At 39.0% G+C, this 18,196-nt stretch overlaps 2 protein-coding genes and 3 non-coding genes across 6 annotated transcripts in view; 4 read left to right on the top strand and 1 right to left on the bottom strand.

Annotated features, from left to right (window-relative positions):
* NDUFS1 (NADH:ubiquinone oxidoreductase core subunit S1) overlaps window positions 1-14,093 on the bottom strand; it is a 31,002-nt gene extending 16,909 nt beyond the window's left edge. Inside the window, exons 1-12 of one of the 2 annotated variants that reach the window (XM_061148927.1) lie at window positions 13,943-14,093; window positions 11,358-11,422; window positions 10,431-10,522; window positions 8,258-8,365; window positions 7,498-7,574; window positions 6,781-6,862; window positions 6,559-6,689; window positions 5,932-6,117; window positions 3,439-3,573; window positions 2,657-2,771; window positions 839-984; window positions 357-485 (exon numbers count right to left, since the gene is read on the bottom strand). In XM_061148927.1, coding sequence (XP_061004910.1) covers window positions 357-485; window positions 839-984; window positions 2,657-2,771; window positions 3,439-3,573; window positions 5,932-6,117; window positions 6,559-6,689; window positions 6,781-6,862; window positions 7,498-7,574; window positions 8,258-8,365; window positions 10,431-10,522; window positions 11,358-11,418 — 1,262 coding nt within the window. In that variant the 5' untranslated portion in view covers window positions 11,419-11,422; window positions 13,943-14,093. The remainder of the gene's footprint in view (window positions 1-356; window positions 486-838; window positions 985-2,656; window positions 2,772-3,438; window positions 3,574-5,931; window positions 6,118-6,558; window positions 6,690-6,780; window positions 6,863-7,497; window positions 7,575-8,257; window positions 8,366-10,430; window positions 10,523-11,357; window positions 11,423-13,942) is intronic. The other variant, XM_061148928.1, reaches the window with a different exon arrangement.
* Window positions 2,430-2,502, top strand: TRNAG-CCC (transfer RNA glycine (anticodon CCC)). Its single transcript has one exon. It is a non-coding gene; the product is annotated as a tRNA-Gly (tRNA).
* Window positions 14,094-14,514: 421 nt separating the features above from the next.
* On the top strand, window positions 14,515-17,517 carry EEF1B2 (eukaryotic translation elongation factor 1 beta 2). Its single transcript, XM_061148926.1, has 6 exons — window positions 14,515-14,687; window positions 15,138-15,260; window positions 16,238-16,364; window positions 16,639-16,705; window positions 17,107-17,232; window positions 17,320-17,517. The coding sequence occupies exons 1-6, from the start codon at window positions 14,608-14,610 to the stop codon at window positions 17,472-17,474; spliced, it is 678 nt and encodes a 225-aa protein (XP_061004909.1). The 5' UTR covers window positions 14,515-14,607; the 3' UTR covers window positions 17,475-17,517.
* Window positions 16,483-16,561, top strand: LOC133061071 (small nucleolar RNA SNORD51). The gene has a single exon (XR_009693904.1). It is a non-coding gene; the product is annotated as a small nucleolar RNA SNORD51 (small nucleolar RNA).
* Window positions 16,833-16,966, top strand: LOC133061072 (small nucleolar RNA SNORA41). Its single transcript, XR_009693905.1, has one exon. It is a non-coding gene; the product is annotated as a small nucleolar RNA SNORA41 (small nucleolar RNA).
* Window positions 17,518-18,196: the final 679 nt, after the last annotated feature.

Here is an 18,196-nt window from a genome sequence, read left to right as displayed (position 1 = left end):
ACGTGTTTAGTCTGGGATTAAAAGGGGATCATGTATACAACCTACTTTCAAATGATTATGTTCACACAAATATATAGATGGAGAGAAAAGAAAAAAATATAAACGTTAGCATTGATTAATCTGGGTGAACACTACACAAACATAGGTATACAAAAAACTTTTCAAGTTCCTTATTTCAAACTAAGAAGATAAAAAAATGATCAGCAGGGAAGAAGTGGAGAATGGAGCTGTTAGAAACTGCCCTTCAATTATCTTTTGGAATCTCACTCCTACTATTAGCAATCAGCTAAGACAGTCATTCTTCAAACATAAATTATCATGTAAATGTTTTTAAAACCCAGAATATTATTACTAACCTCTTTCGAATTCTAGCATTAAATAGCGGTGCCTCAAAACGAGGATTTGTACCAACTAGAAGGACAACATCTGCCTCCTCCACACCAGCGATTGTAGTATTAAGAAGATAATTGGAACGTAGATCTGTGCTAGAAACAAAAAATATAAAATCCAAGTTTACTTTAAAATTAATAAACACTGACAATCCATGAAATACTCTGTCATTAAATACATGGCTCACTGCCTGACAAAAAATTTTTGAAGTATTCTTAAACTGCATCAAAAGTTCAAATACTTTATTAATAATTATATTTTCTAATAGCTCCTGGTTCAACTTTGGTCTGTATGTGAAAATAAACCAGTAGGCATGTTGGAGAATCCAAGTTGTCACTTAAAAGTCACTGATGCCACAGATGTGTTGGTTTAAACACAACCTATAAACAGAAGGAAAAAAAGAAAGAAAGAAAACAAAACATCTAGATCCTAGCCTCAAATTTCTCACCCAGCTCCTATGGTGGGGAAGACCTCTTCAGTGCACAGGGTGTCAGAATCCACTCTGTTAAGTAAATCTTTGAGAGCTATGAGGGCTTCAGCATCCACCAAGCCACCTGCAATTGCTGCCACATCATTGCCTTGAAAAGTCTGCAACTAGAAATGGATGAAAAGGCTATCACCAAGAAACCTTCGTTCAGAAAAAGACCACAATGACTCACTCAGAAAACAAAACAATAACGTCATTTTCAAGTAAAATAAAAGCAACAAACTTCTGACAAAAAAGCTTTTAAACCAATTATTACTCTGAAAGTGAGAAGCAGAAAGTGTATGTGGGGTCAAGGTTAACAACATCGGCTTGTTATCAAGTTGTTTGTTTTAAATTAGGATCAAAAGGCCTCGAAATGAGGTCAGGAAGATGAAGACTTCGGAGTTACATAGTTAAATACAATCTTCTGAAGCATCTGTCATTCCTTCAAGCCCTTTATGCATCTTGCTCTGGCAAGCTTGTTCATGGCTCATCTACTAAAGAGACCATCAAAAGCATTCTTCATTTCTGGTAGTGTTTTCGATCCCTAGCATTTGTCTTTTGTTTTTTCTTAGAATTTCCATCTCTCTGCTAACATTGTTCATCTATTTTCGTATGTGGTCTCCTCTTTCCAATATGGTCTTTAACATTTTAGTCATAGTGTAAAAAATACCTGGTCTGATACATCCAATATTCTTGCCACAGATGACTCTGGGTCTAATGCTTGTTCAGCCTCTGCAAGCTGTGCTTTTACCTGTTAGCATGCCCTGAAAGTCATTGCTGAAAGATGGATGTGATGTTCTGGGTGAAAGGAACGGAGGTGACAGGTGGTTAGTGAGCATGTGGTGAGGGTGAGTGGGCAGGGGAAGTATTTCCAGTCCTATGATTAGGTTTTAGTCTCTCAGTGAGCCTGTGCCAGGGGACAGTGAACTTTCATAGTTTCTCTCATCCCCTCCCGACGCGGTACAGGTTTCCAAGAGCTGGCTGAGGTTAGGTACTTCACTTCTCTCAGGCAGGCGGCAGCAGCAGCTTCCTAGGTGGTTCAGTGGTAAAGAGTCTGCCTGCCAATGTGGGAGACTCAGGTTATGACCCTGGTTCAGGAAGACCCTCTGGAGAAGGAAACGGCAACCCACTCCAGCATTACTGCCTGGAAAATCCTGCAGACACAGGAGCCTGGGTGGGGGCGGGGGTGGGGGGTCGTGGTCTAGAGTCCATGGGGTTGCATTTGCAAAGAGTCAGGTATAACTTAGCAACTAAACAAAGAAGTCATCTGTCATCTTACCTAGGTAATATGGTAGCCCTGGTAGGCGTCCCTCCAATGCGCGCTCTCATATATCATCTTCTGCATGACTACCCAAAGCAGCACACAATAATTGCTTGATTATGCATCTTTTCCTACTAAATGATTGTGGAAGTAGGAACCATGCGATAGTGATCTTTATATCCCTACATCTAGCATGACATCAGATGGCTCTCAATAAATGCTTATTAAATGGAAGGTAATCCTGGTAAGAGGAAAGAAGTGAAGAGAAACATAACCCCTCTTCCTTAGAAAGATGTTCCCCATGGGACTTCCCTGGTGGTCCAGTGGCTAAGACTCTGTGCTCCCAATGCAGAGGGCCTGGGTTCAATCCCTGGTCAGGGAACTAGATCCCACACGCCACAACTAAAGAGCCCACATGCTGCAACGAAGACAGAAGATCCTGTTGCCAGAACTAAGACCTGGTACAGCCAAAAAAAAAAAAAAAAGATGTGTCTTGGAAACCACAAATACAGTTATTCTATATTTTAATTTTTTACCATTCCAGCTACACGAGAGAGTGCATCCTCCCAGGTGGTATGTGTTAAAAGTCCCTTTTCATTTCTGACCATTGGTTCGGTAAGTCTTTGACGTTTTAGCCCATCATAGGCAAATCTAGACAACAGAAATTACACCATTTGTGGAATCTTTCTAAAAAGACAACTATAATTTTAAAATTTAAAATCTAAAAGAAATGTTATTTAAATACAGTGTTGGTTAAAGGTCAAATAGAACAATAAATACATGGATACAAATAATAATTCCAGATTTCTTTGGAGATGAATTAATATTTTACAAACATTATCTGAAACTAAAATGCCACCTAAAATGTTTGAGTTCTTACCATTTATTTTCAACTACCCAAAGAAACTTAAAATTACAATACGTTTGGTAGCTGAGAAAGCCAAATCATTTATAAAACCTGAGTATCTCTAGACATTTCATCAAAATTTTGTTATGCAAACTCAAACTTACATTTAGCTTCTATTCTCCAAAGAAAAAGAGACAAACTGAAATAGATTAAGTATCTTAATTTACTTCAATTTCTCTGGGAGAAAAAAAGATATTTCTCTATATGAAAACCAGTAAATATGGAAGCCAGCAGTATACCTAGGATTATTATTAATGTCAGTTTTGTCCAATTCGCTATATAGCCTAACAGTCCAGATTTCAAGTCTATAAACAGTAATTTGCAAATATGAAAGACTGTTCCTTAAAATGAAAATTATAAAATTTCCTTTAAATCAACTGCAAAAATTAAAGGAAAAAACATAGCACATACCTGGTTTTATCAGAGATCCATTCTTCATTGATGTCCTCATGCATCCGTGGCAAAATCCTCATTACCTCTCCAGTTCTTGTGCTGACCACAATATTACTTCCAACTGCATCCATTACATCAATGGACTCTGTCTTTCTAAGAAGAAAAACACATATATTTACTAGTTGATTTTGAGAATAAATGGACAAAGTTTCTATTACCTGGTTTACCAAAATCAAAAAACTTACATATACTTTCCTTTCCTTACATACACACACACACACACACTCATATTTGAGCAGACTTTAACACAAAAACGAAGCTTTAAAACTGTTATCTAAAACAGAAGCCAGTTGGAAAGGCTGTAAATAGCCAAACTGTGAAAACATGACTATCAAAATAAATAAAGTTTTGGGTATGGCTGATTAAGGATCTTGACAAATCCTCCCTCCAAAAGCAAAAATAAAGCTAGACAAAACTGACAAAAGTAACCAACTCAACTCTCTGGGAGAGCTAACAAAAGCATAAAACATCATGTGAAGGTTTTATGTTTAGAGAAACCGCTGAACTTCCAGAAAGAATGGTGGAAACCAGTGGTGTTCTGGCTTGGGACTATTATTGCCCTTTTCACCACCTTGAACTGGAAGTTCTGGTAGGATGGGGCAAGCTATGAAGACTGGGGATTTTTTCTTGCAGACAAAGACTCACTAGATTTGGAGAAATGGGAAAACTTGTCTGTGGAAGTGATATCTTGGAGGTCACTGAGCTGAGGAAAGTCAAGGACCTACTAGCATGAGGCTGCAGTCACAGTCAGGGTAAGCATTCCCAGCGAACACTGCACAAATGTGCAGCTGAGACCAGAGACAGCCCAGGCTATTCACACTCTCCTGGACAACGCAGAGGCCTAAAAGACCTAGTGTGAACTACAAGCTGGGCAGACCTGAAAACAGCCCGAACTCTGAATATGCTTCTCTATCCACACACAAGGGCAACCCACGCGGCTCAGTGGTAAAAGAATCTGCCTGCAGTGCAGGAGATGCAGGTTCAATTCCTGGGTCAGAGAGCTCCCATGGAGAAGGAAATGGCAAACCACTCTTGCCCATATTCTTGCCTGAGAAATTCCATGGGCAGAGGAGCCTGGCAGGCTACAGTCTATGGGGTCCCTAAAGAGTCAGACACAACTTAGCAACTAAACAGGAACAACAATCCACACACAGATCCACTGGCAGAGGATGGAAGCTTTACTGGCTCAAAGAATTTGAGCATGATCATTATCTGGCTACTAAGCTATACAGACAGAGAAGCAACTCTTAAGAAGCCTTGCTTAAAAATAAAAGCAAGAATATTAAAATGTTCAATGAAAGAAGGAAAATCATGTTTCAAGATGAAAGGGAAGAACTTCCATGGTGGTGCAGTGGGTTAAGACTCTGAGCTCCCAAGGCAGGGGACCTGGATTCAATCCCTGGTCAGGGAACTAGATGTCACATGCCGCAACCAAAGATCCTGCATGCCACAATTGAGACCTGGCACAGCCAAATAAATAAATAAAAATAACTATTAAAAAAAAAGATTAAAGGGAAATATGAAACCATGAATCAACAAGTGAAGAGTCCCAGTGAGGATACACAAATTAAAAAAACAAAAACAGAAATTCTGGAGTTGGAAAGTATAACTGTAATAAAAAGCTGACTATAGTGGTTGAATAGAAGATTTGGGATGGCAAAAGAATGAACTTGATATAATATATCAACAGAATCCATCCAATCTGAAGAACAAAGAGAAAAAAAGATTCAAGAAAAATGAATAGTGTCTCAGAGACCTATAGCACTTTAAGTGTACCATCATATGTATCATGGAGAGGAGAAAAAACTTTCTATTTAAACTTTTCAGTTATGTACTGTCTCCTCCCTGCCCAAACCCCCTAACGCTTTTTTTATACATAAACATGATTCAAAGACTGGAATTTTAAGATGCTCCCATATACTATGGTAGGAGTTTAAAATTAGAGGGCAATTTAATATGTTTCTAGAACCTGAAAAGTATTTAAATTTATTTCAATGATCTATTTAATTTCTTAGTTTAATCAGAAGAATCAGAGATAGAATCAGAGAAACTATAAATATATTTATCATAGAGTTGTAATTATACAGAAATAGAAATAAACTAAAGGTCTAATAAGAACTGATTAAATAAAGTATGATATGTATACATGGTTGAAAATTTAATATATAATGAGAGGAAACTATACATTTTTTTAAATCAACACAATCTTACTCTTTGGAAGAAGTAAATAATTTTGTGATTAAGTACTCTGGAATTAATTTCCAAGGAAACAACAACTGACTTGCACAGGTTCATCCTATCTATCTAACAACTTACACTCCAGTAAAAGGGTTTTACTTTAAGCAAACAAAAACTTAGCAGACCAAAACAATTAGAACTCAGGAAGAAGATGAATCTTAAATTTTTTTGAACAGTACTGAAGTAAAGGACAAAAAATACAATGATAAATACCTTGTTTCCCAAGGCCGAGCGGTAAAGGCATAGGGCTTAGAGGTCAGGGCACCTACAGGGCAGATGTCAATGATGTTGCCAGACAGTTCAGACATGAACATCTTTTCAATGTACGTGCCAACTTGCATGTCGTTCCCTCTGCCTGTAGTTCCCAAGTCATCCACTCCTGCAATCTCACTTGCAAACCTACGGGATAAAAATGCACCAAACAACTGGTCAAACCCGCAAAATTACCTCCCTTCTTATCGCAAAGGTAATGATTTTTAAAACACTAAGAAGGTTTGTTTTCAATGGTAAGTGCAGTCCCTAAATAAAGATCAATAATAAATGCTGGCATTTGAGGTGTAACACACATATAGGAAACTCTACAAATCATGTGTGCAGCTCGTTATCACAAAGTTAATGCTTGCAGATTCTGATTTTTAAATCCAACTGAAGTTGCTATTAACTAAAATTGAAAACGTATTCACTCTATTGGCTTATGTAAAAAACAACGAATACAGCATCCCTCTTTTCCACCAAATAAAAATTGCTATCCTTTCCAGTGTTGTTATTCCACCAAGTTTTGTGAATATTAGAGCTAAGAATACAAATGATGTTCCAGGAGAGAGACAGAAAAATAATTACCTGATGCAGCGAGTACACTGTATACATCTAGTCATAATGGTTTTTACCAATGGCCCAATGTTCTTGTCCTCCACAGCACGTTTCCCCTCTAAAAACCGGCTCCTATCACTTCCAAACATCATGGACTGGTCCTTAAGTAGATTACAAAAGAGTTAACCTAATTTTGCTAACAAAATTAAAACTTGAGACAACCAAAAGAATTAAGAAATTAAGACTACACACCTGCAGATCACATTCACCTCCCTGGTCACAAATAGGACAGTCCAGTGGGTGATTTGCTAATAAGAACTCCATCACACCCTCTCTGTACAGAAAATTGTAATATACAAACTTAAGTAAATTGCTGACATTCAAAATGGTTTACACATAGGCTATCTAAATAACCATGACAAATGTATGTTCTCATATAGTTAGTATGGATTTTATATTTACTATCGGAAACACCACTGTTAACTATCATAAAAGTAATATTAAATATGTAATTTAAAAAATGTTTATGAATCTGGAATAAAATATCATTAGAGAACCTAGAAAATTATGAGTTTTAACACAGAATTATCAAAAGTTGCTGAATGGGCCTCAGAAAACTCAGGCATTAATTCAGAAAAACATGAAACAAAGCAAAAACAAACATAATCAGTGCCAGTACAGTACGATATCACTGCCATAATCTCAGTTCAATGAGCCCCAGACTCACGGCCATCACAAGCTGAGCAAGGTTCTAAACAAGGGTTTTTAATGCTGATTCCACTACAGACGCAAAAACATAAAACACCTGACTTCACCTCCTCCATGTGTACTTACTTGCATCTGCTGCTAAAAGCCTAGCACAACTTCTTCAGTCTGATACTGAATTTCTCATCTAGGGGAAGGTCTACATATTGAAATGTGCAATCTTCTGCCAAGAAGAGTCACTATGCTGAGTTAACAGTAAAGTACCTGGCTTTCTTAGTTTTCTCAGAGTTTGTCAGGATATTCCAACCTTTCATTACTGGCATGGCACAAGCAGCTACAACCTGGAATTTCAATGAAGAAATCTCTAAGTATTTGTAATTATACAAATTTATTTGTAATTATAAGTAATCCAATATATAAAAATATTAAATCAGATATCTGAAAACAAGCAAAGAACAGAGTATTTTTGAAGACTGGGTTTTTTAGTTTTCATATTTATGATAGTCGGTATATACATTAAGATATACATTTCTCTTAAAAATAAGACATCATCTTAATTTTATTATAATAATTTATATGATTTTTTAATAAGAGGCTCTGAAACAGAACATCAAATAACTATTTTGATGAGCAGGCACTACTGAACTAAAATTGCATAAGCCAAAACAGTTAAATTGAAAGTGAACCTTCTCACTTCAACCCTTTTCTCTAGTGAAAAATGGCAGAGCATAAGCACTTCCAATGTTGTGTCTCATATAGCCATTTGGAAATACTGACTGCTCTAAGAAGGTCCCTTTAATTTCTAAACATTACAATTATATAGGACTTGAACTTATAAAGTACTTTCTTCAATGTGTTTCCAGTTGTGGAATGAAGAGAATCAGTCACACAGAAAAATTTATAGATAGAAGTAAACAGGACCAGACTCTTGGTTACAACAATACTGATTCTAAACAAAGCTTGCTGCATAATTTAAAGTTTTCTACCTTCTACAGCATGGTGTGTAATTTTAGGTATTAAGTACCTTAGGAGCTTTCTCAATTTCAACAAGGCACATCCTGCAGTTTCCAGCAACAGACAACCTTTCGTGATAACAGAATCGAGGAATCTGCATGCCAACCTTCTCACAAGCCTAGAAGAGAAAGTAAAAAATATCTGCACTAGAATAACCTGAACTCATCCGTGTCTTGTCTAAAACACAGGAAAAAGAAAACAAACAAAAATCAAACAACAAAAAAAGAGGCCCTCCACTACTTATCTAATAACTCCTGCCTCCAAACATCTGCATCTTCATCCTACCTTCATTCTCAAAGAGATTTTCCTCCTTTTCTTTGTTCTTGACTCCAACCTCTGTCTGCTCTGAAGATACCTCTTTAAAGATCCTCACCAAGCCTAAAAACTGGATAAAGCGTCCTCAGACTGTGCTTGACTACTCACTTCTCCTCTGAACCATTCTCTACAAAGATTCCTCCTTCAAACTCTGTCTCAGTGGTTTCATGTCCCTGGATTTCCTCATTGATGAGCTCTCCTCCTTTAGATTAGACTTCATTTCACACCATCTAGGTGACTATAATCTGGTTCTATCTTTGGCCCCATATATCCCGCCCAGGACTCCCCACTGTTGGCTAAGGGCTCTTCTCAGTTCCCATTTGCCTAGTGAGGGGGATTATTTCAGCTCTGTCAATTATCCCTGCTCCTTCTCTGAGTCTATAAATGCACTTAAATTTCGAAAGTTAGTTATTCTATCCTTAGCCCTCACTCTAAAGCAATCTCATCAATTTTCAATATTTTTAACAACTTGGTAAAAATGCACCAAGTCTTCCTGTGTGCTAGATGCAGTGGGTCAACTGTCCCCACCTTCACACTAGCTCATTTTACATACTGATTACATTCGAACCTTCATCTGCAATCCTGACAGTCCTCCACTTCTTTTGATGTAGGCAGGCATTTACATGTGCATGTTCTTCAGACAGTTAAAATTCAATCTATTTCTGTCTCTTATTTCTCCAGAGGATCTTCCCCACCCAGGGACCGTACCTGGGTTTCCCGCATTGCAGGCAGATTCTTTACCACCTGAGCCACAGGTAAGCCCTGTCCTCTCCTATATATCCCCAAATAAGATAACAAAGCCAGAAATCACAAAAACTCCTCTGCTCTTCATCATTCCAAAATGCCTATCTACATCTCACTCTCTCATGAATATACCGTTTTGTTTCCATTCCATTGCCACTATTTTGGGCCTTCTTATTTCCTGCTCCACTAATGCAAGATATACTCTCCTTGTCTCATTCTAATCTTAATCGCCAAACTACCATCCTCTACAGTCAATGTCATACTGCTTAGTAGCCATGAAAACTCTTGATGGGCCAAACTACAAGCTCATTAACATTGCATTGACTATCTTTAATGACTAGACCTTCTCCAACACCACAGTTCTAATTCCCTGTTATCTCCTCTTCTACACATACCTTGTTTCACCAGTACTAAATGACCTGAAGTTTCCTTGTCCACATATAAATACCTATTCATCCTTTAAAAACTTCTCAGGGATCACCTGAGATATTTCTGACATCTCTTCTACCACCTCCTATACATGCCAAAATACTCTCCATTGTATGCTGAACATATTTTTGTTATACTGCTAAAATGAATAGAGCCTTTAGCTCTGCAATAATTTACAATGGAATAAAGCACTACTTCTCCATGACCAATTTTGTTAGTTCTGGAAGAATTGGAGAAATTAAGTGTTTAGGGCATAAATTCAAGAACCTACTACCCTCCATTATTCTGCTTTGTGGGACACATTCCTAGAAATATTGTTAAAAATAGGAAAGTTCTGTAAATGTGCATCAAGCAGGCTCACAACAAAGATTACCTTTCTCCCAAACTTACTCATATTAACTGATAATTTATTTCACATAACTTAAAATTTCTAAATGGGAATTTATTTGTAAGGCAGAAGTGAAACAAAAGAACTGCCAAAGTTCATTAAGAAAGTCAGAAACAAAAAAGCTCATTCTGATATGCCAAGACTTCAAATCAAAGTTATCTTCATATAATTTTACTATCTACAGTACTTTAATGAGCATTTGTCAAGGAATCTTGAAAATTTTAGAAGTAAACAGTATCAAGAAATAAATGGTTTTTTTAAAAAATCAGATTATGCACAAAAATAAAGAATTAAAATTAATGCCTACTTGAAGGACGGTAGTTCCTGGTTCCACCATGACAGACTGACCATCAACAAATACTTCAATCAAGTTGCTTGCTGCTGTGGCAGTTGTTCGAACTGATCATCCAAAAAATTGAGGTGAAGATGAAATTAACAGAGTTCAAGTTATTAGAGCAGAGGGTAATGGTTAAATAATTAACCCACAGGTCTAAATTTTTTCCTCATTTTATCCTATTCCCTTCTATTTCTCTAGATGCAAACTTTTAAAATACTGAATTAGAGGAAAGCTTTTCCAATCCTTAATACCAAATGGAATAGAGTTGTCTATTTTTAACAGCAGTTTAGGCTGTAACTTTTTTGGCCCTGCTCTGTGGCATGTGTATAATCTTAGTTCCCTACCAGGGACTGAACCACGCCTCCTGCCACTGTTAGCGTAGAGCCGTAACCATGGGACTGCCAGGAAGTCCCAGTTGTAACTTTTTTTTTGTTAAAAATTTATTTTATTTGGCTGCACTGGGTCTTAGTTGCAGCATGTGGGATCCAGTTTCCTGACCAGGGATCAAACCTGGGCCCCTCGGACTGCAAACGCAGAGTCTTAGCCACCGGACCACCAGGGAAGTCCCCAGTTGTAACTTTTAATGCCACTGAATACATGTTCCTGGGAAGATCACTTCTCAAAAGCAGAACAACTGCTTTTTCCATTCTGGCACTGATGGGCAATTCCTACTACTTTCCATTTCTATGAACTGTTTAAAGCTATATTATTCTATTCAACTATTCTATGTTTAATAAAAACTATTATAATAAAAACAAACCACTGACTCAACATTGTTTCTATTTTTATTTAAAATCTATTATGGATTTAGGGTCTTTCAAGAAACATTCCATAAGCCTATGAATTTACAAAGATAGACAGTTTAGGGCCCACAAATGCAATTTTAGAAATACTCACCACATCCTTTAGAAGACTTGGAAAGGCCTACTAAGGCCTTTCTTACAGGTATCCTTAACATACTGCTAAAAATAAAACAAAGAAGAGCTATGTTATGATTAAAAAAAAATCCCAATAACAAACTTTTCAGTAATATTTTATGGTTTTAAAGCACTTCATATATATATTTTATTCCATCGAACATTTCACAAGTCCTGATATTGTTTCTCAAATTATAGAGATGAGATTACTCCATCTCAGATAAAGTAACTGACTTTTACATCATCAAGAAGTTAAGGAAGAGCTGCTAGTATATAAATATGAGCCTTCTAATTCTATACAAAAGGCAGTTTTGTTGTTTTTAATTATAAACAAACGGTCAAACTTAAATACAACTATGTAGTAAAATAAATTCCAAGAATTAAATTATCATTAGTTGCTATATAAAATAAAGCCTACCTTTCTGCCTTCATTTCCTGCTAATATGCATTCCAAAATTCTATGTTCTGAGCAGTTATCTACTAAATGCTCCTGAGATATTCTTAGCCTAAGATATTCACAAGCCTAAGCTTGAAAAACTCTGGAGTGCCATTTTCTGTGTCAAGTAGTACACTTATCTTTCAGATTTGCAATTATTTATGTGCTTGTTCTACCCCTCCACCGTATTCTGAACTTCTTGAATCTTTCTATGCCTACCCCCAAGGCTCGCACACAGTAAGCTCTAAAAGAGTGGTTCTCTACACAATTTTGTTTCCCAGGAACATTTACCAAAGTCCAGAGAAGTTGTCTGTGGTCATGATGAGGGGAAACCTATTGGCATCTAATGGGTAGAGGTCAGGGTGCTATTAAAGATCCTACAATACTCAGGACAATCTCCCATAATATAGAATTACCTAAAGTGCTGCAGCTGAGAAGCCCTCTCTGCAGGATTTGCTGAATTACCGAAATAAATGAAAGTGGGTTACATACCTTAACACCAATTAAAGGTGTACATAAGCAAACACTGAAAAGTTATTTGATCTTTTAGAGTTTCCTGTCCATTCACTTGGTCATATGGACAAAACAATGCTGAATCAGAACAGGACAGATTCAAAATCAACAATCAATATTTCATACAACAGTGTGAAATTTTTAATTACTATTTTGTTCATGTCCAATACAATATGAAACTGGTGCCTACTTTAGCTAGGAAATCCACAAGGATTATTTGTATTGACCACTCAGCATCAAATGGAAGACTGCATAACCCCAACATAAGAAATACAGATTTGCAAAACTTTGATAAGTGCTTTACACTTATTTGGCTACCTTGCAGGAACAGAAAAAATCAAAATATAAGATGGGAAAGTGCTAATGATGAATCATTTCTAAAAGTAGACTGGACACGTTTTGGAACAGGGGTAATACCACTCCACATTCACCATGTATCCTGCATTCATCCACTTCTCTCCCTCACTATTCCAAGCCACCATCATCTCTTGCTTGGACTGTTAGAACAGCCCCCTAAAAGGTCTCCTGGCTTCCACTCTGCTGCCACTGCCTCTTCATCTTCCCAGGGGTCGAGGCCTCAGACAGAAATGCTCTTTCCTCAGATCTTTCTGGGCCCTCCTCATCCTTCAAATTTCTGCCTTAAAAGGCATTTCTCAGGGAGATTTTCTTAGACCAGTCTAACTAAAACTATCGTAACTACTCCCCAGTCATGTCACCCATTTAATTCTTCCTTGCGGACTCACTTCTAGTTTATAATAGACATCCAATAACTATTTGCTAACTGAGTTCTATCTCTACCATCTGGCCATCACTTTCACTTTCTTGGCATTAAAGAGTGTAGGTGCTCTGGCAGCCTTGTAACCCCGTGCTTAAAGATGCACATACACACACACACACAAAGATACACATACAATTCAGTGGGGGGGGGGGGGGGGGGAGACTTTCAGTAAAAAACCAACTTGATGTTTATTCATCAGAAACAGTTCGTGTTACATCTTCTATACGCTCAGAAACAGAAGTATCTGATCCACGCTTTTATAGTACATGTACATGCATTAGATCCCCCAAATTTAAACAAGGTAGCTTTGTCATTTGCAGTGCAACCTTTGGGCCAACTGTTTAAATGTCCCCTTCTTCCCCACCAGTGAAAATGGTAAGTGCTACCCAATGCAGCCCTTGCACAAAACCAAAACACAAAACAAGAGGCATGCACAGTTGCTAAGGCAACAGCGGCCAAAGATGCCCTGTACCAGGAATATGTTAATTTGGGGGAAAAGGCTCAGTCTTTAGGCCTAAGTCACTGACACAGGTCCTCTCCAGGAAGGGGACTGTCTTGATTCCCCTGCAAAGGGAAGGTCACCCACAAGGTGCACTCGGGTCAGCGTTCCCCAGGGCCTCCAGGTTTCCTCCTACTCTCTGCTCCATCAGACCAGAGATCTTGCCTAACAGCCCTCACCTGCCGGCTCTCGGGGGTTCCCGAGGAGGCGGGGTGGAACGCGGCGCAAAGTCAAGGACAAGAGGAGAATGAGTGGGCTGAGACAAAGGAAACAGTCTCGTCAATAAACAAACGGCGGGGGCTGGGGCACCTCAGCCTTCTCACCCAAACACGACCTCACCTTCTCCCTGGAGCCGCCGAGGCTACCCTGCAGAATTGTCTGCAATACACCGACCCCTTCAGAGGCCGGGCTGCTTATTAAGTATGGCGGTCTCGGGTATCTCCGCCAGCCGAGGCCTGGAAGAACGGAAAGCCGGGAGGGACTAGAAACCGCAGTTCGACAATTTCCGGCTGATAGAGTTCGGCAACTTCCGTCGCCTTAACAGAGGGCGGGGCAGAGGGCGTGGCACCCGGGAGGAGGCCGGGGTGGAGTTGGGGGTGACGGGGGCCGGCTCGGACCCGCAGTTCCGCCGGAAGTGGCCTGTCGGCTGAGGCCGAGCGTTTTCGGCCATCTCCGGCACCCCCAGAGGGCGGGTCCTAGAGTCTTCGAAAACCTTGGAGGTAGCAATTTAAGAAATACCGGTTTTATTAATTGATTTCCAAGCGCAAAGAAAGGCCAACGGATAAATTGCGGGCCATTAATTCAGAGCCTTTGCTTTTTACTTTGAAGAATCTTAACGTACTTTGACCTTTAACCTGCGGCCGGGGGCCTCGGAGAGAAACGCCTCCGTTTCTATATAAGGGATTTCCGGCCTTTTGCGGCCCTTTTTCCTCTTTGCGCTGGGCGCTTACCGGTTGCGCGCCTCTTTTTCTTGACTGCCTCCCAGTTCTAGATTAGCCGTCGCCATGGGTTTTGGAGACTTGAAAAGCCCCTCTGGCCTCCAGGTGCTCAACGACTACTTGGCGGACAAGAGTTACATAGAGGGGTGAGCGCATTGGCCCGGGTCGGGCAGGGCCGGGTTGGTGGGGCCACGTGGCGCCGCCTCGGCTGCGGCTCACGGAAGGGAAACCCGGTCCCAGGGCCCTGCCGGGGGAGGGGGTTGCGAGGGAACAAGGGTTAAAATGTGCTTTTTCCGCATGCTTAACTCCACCAGGTTTTTCCACGTCTTTGCTTGGTTAACAGATGTAAGCCTGTAGCTCCATGTTAGCAATTGCAATTTCTGAAGAGGTCTACTGAGTGGCAAACATGTCTCAGGGCATCGCGGAGAACCAAGTAAATGATCTCTGATCCTAAGAAGCTTGTTTCTTACAAACGACAAAGCAGCTTAGGTGCCCCGGTGACGAAAGGGCGAGTTCGTAGCGTTTGTCATTCATTTGCTCGTGTTTGTATCTCTCCTTATAAAAGTGTGTGTAATTAATGTTTGTATCATCGGCAGGTATGTGCCATCACAAGCAGATGTGGCAGTATTTGAAGCCGTCTCCGGCCCACCACCTGCCGACTTGTGTCATGCCCTCCGTTGGTATAATCACATCAAATCTTATGAGAAGGAAAAGGCCAGGTAAAATTATTTTTGTGTTTGCTTGAAAAATAGAATGCTTTCAGAGCTTAAACTCAGGGTTTTCCCGTGACAAGTTAGGGTTCCGGATATTTTAGTTTTGTTGGGATATTTCTCCATGACTTGAGAAGGGCCAAGAGACCAAAATCCTCCCGTTTTTTCACGTAGCAGGTAGAACGTGACCATATTGAAGAAAAAAATTGGTCAATCTAGGAAATAGAAAATTTTATTCAAGCCACACCGAGGATTATAACCTCTGAAAAACTCCAAAACCTGACAACTGTTCCCTCCACATAAGTAAGACAAGGCCGTACATTAATTAATGTATTATTTAATGACTGTTTATATACTCTAGATCTACAAGTGCAAAGCAGGTCATGGTTCATCATGATCCAAGATTAAGAAGAAATATTTCTTTAAGAGGGTTGGTTAATGTACATACACAATGCAGCCTAGAGGGGAGGGAGGTGGTTCAAATAAACTAAGAAAAAGTTTATTTTCAATTTTTATTTTGTCTTGCCATGAAATATGAATTTTACTTGATCAAAAACAGCAATTCAGCTTTTCCCCATACTGCCCTGCCAATGTGCCTGACTTTGACATGGGGGGGCCCACCTGTGGGATGAGCAAGTCCTTCTCCAATCTTCTGAAACTGCTAACAAAATAGAAGTTTGGGGAGGTAGACTCCAGTTCACTAAGAGTGGAACTGAGCATACTTAATGAAATCTCAAATAGAAATACTCATTCTGAAAGTATATCATTGTTCATATTGAATATAATGTTTCACATGGTACTGATTTTTGTTGGGTGAGCAGCTAAACATATATATATAAAAGTATTTACCAGGGAGGGTTGAAGGGTAAATTCTTAAAACAAAAGAGATTCTTTAATTGTAAAGAAAACAAGTTTCTCTCATGTGAACTTAGATGAAAGGGGACATCATGCTGACCTAGTAATAGTTGATTAATTTTTTTTTCAAGCCTGCCAGGAGTGAAGAAAGCTTTGGGCAAGTATGGCCCTGCTAATGTGGAAGACACCACAGAAAGTGGAGCTACAGATAGTAAAGATGATGATGACATTGATCTCTTTGGATCTGATGATGAGGAGGTATGGCATAAATTGACTTATGTGTGTATCATTGTGCTTAAGCGCAGGCTCTGTAGCCAAAATCCCTGGGTTTTAACCCTGGTTTCACTTAAAATTACCTGCCTTTTAAAATTTCTGACCGGCTACATGATGAATAAAATCAAATCACCATCTTTCGGCTGAGCTCGTGATGGATTTGCTTTTATCTGACAAAGCCAGTCTTTCTTACAACCCACTAGCTTTAAACTGAGGAGCAACCCATTTTGTGAAATACATGAAATTTTTTCCTTTACAGGAAAGTGAAGAAGCCAAGAGGCTAAGAGAAGAACGCCTTGCCCAGTATGAGTCAAAGAAAGCCAAAAGTGGGTCATTTTATAATTTGTGTCTAATTGACTTAATAGATTTCATAATGTGAATAATCTTTTTAAAAAACTAACCTCCAAAGTAATTTCCTTTCCTCCCCATTTTGTTGAAGTAGAGCTTCAAAACTTCCACAGCTACTGGTCTGCAGCTGTTCTTAAAGGTAGCAGCTGTGGCATTCCACTGTGGGAAAGAAACTGTCACACAACTCAACACCTCTTTCTCAGCACAACAGAAAGTGGGCATGTGTGTGACAAACACAAGGTGTGTGTTCTGTACTTTCGTGTGGCTAAGGAGATGATCCATTTAGAAACACATTTAAAATTTGTTAAGTGACTTGGAGTAGGACAAAAGGAATTGTTTGAACAATGCTGTTTCCTGTACACTTTAAAAATTTTTTTAGAACCAGCACTTGTCGCCAAGTCTTCCATCTTATTAGACGTGAAACCTTGGGATGATGAGACCGATATGGCAAAACTAGAGGAGTGTGTCAGAAGCATTCAAGCAGACGGCTTGGTCTGGGGCTCTTGTGAGTTTAGTCTTCTCTTTTTGACACTGGCATCTGCATAGTTTCCAACTGTGTCAATTCTAAGATTTTTTTCGATCTTCTTTTCAGCTAAACTAGTTCCAGTTGGGTATGGCATTAAAAAACTTCAAATACAGTGTGTAGTTGAAGACGACAAAGTTGGGACAGACATGCTGGAGGAGCAGATCACTGCTTTCGATGAGTATGTACAGTCTATGGATGTGGCTGCGTTCAACAAGATCTAACATCTATCATGGATCAGTGCCCTTAAATAAAAGTTTGAAAGACAACCCTTGGCTCTTGATTTCTAAATAAGAAAGTGGTACTTATATTCCATTTTTGAGGGAAGAAATTCAGTGGCTAGATAATTCATAATAATGTAAATTTAGGTCAGCATTGTTGTTCAACATTTAGCCAAAAAAGAAGGGGACTACTTATTATGAATACTGTGGCTACGCATAGATGTAAGGTAGATTTTATAAAACAAAAGTGGACTAAGGATGACTTCCCTACCTGTTAGTGACGTCCTCTGTAAGTGGTGGTGCAACTTTTACTGCAGTATTTCAAGTGTTTATATTATTGGAGAGGTACACTTGACTGAGAATTTGTAGGAAGAGTTTTGTTTTTTTCTTTGACCACATCACTTGGTTTTTGGGACTTTTGTTACGTGAGTCCAGGGCAGTTAATTGCCAAGAGTTGATTTTAGGTTAATTTGGCTCATATAATGGCTCAGTTACAAAGTTACCTGATATCTGAGCTGACTCCTCAATGAGAATATTCAGAATATCTTGAATCATAAGAAATGAGTGAAAAACAGGTAAAGTGCTTATGGCAATACCAGGCATGTGGCAAATAATATTTTGTTGGATAGTTAAACATTTGGAGTTAAAGGAATTAAAGGCCAAGACTAACTCATTTTGTAGTTCGTGATGATGGCTGACAGTAGTTTGTTGTAACATAACCTCTT

The sequence above is a fragment of the Dama dama genome, chromosome 8 (genome assembly GCF_033118175.1).
Source record: "Dama dama isolate Ldn47 chromosome 8, ASM3311817v1, whole genome shotgun sequence".
NCBI classification, from domain to species: domain Eukaryota; kingdom Metazoa; phylum Chordata; class Mammalia; order Artiodactyla; family Cervidae; genus Dama; species Dama dama.
This window is presented reverse-complemented; position numbering and strand designations above follow the sequence as displayed.

Coding starts and splice junctions, on each gene's coding strand:
- EEF1B2 (XM_061148926.1), top strand. CDS start 14,608: ATGGGTTTTGGAGACTTGAAAAGCCCCTCTGGCCTCCAGGTGCTCAAC. Junction 14,688..15,137: donor GACAAGAGTTACATAGAGGG/GTGAGCGCATTG, acceptor TATCATCGGCAG/GTATGTGCCATCACAAGCAG. Junction 15,261..16,237: donor TATGAGAAGGAAAAGGCCAG/GTAAAATTATTT, acceptor TTTTTTTTCAAG/CCTGCCAGGAGTGAAGAAAG.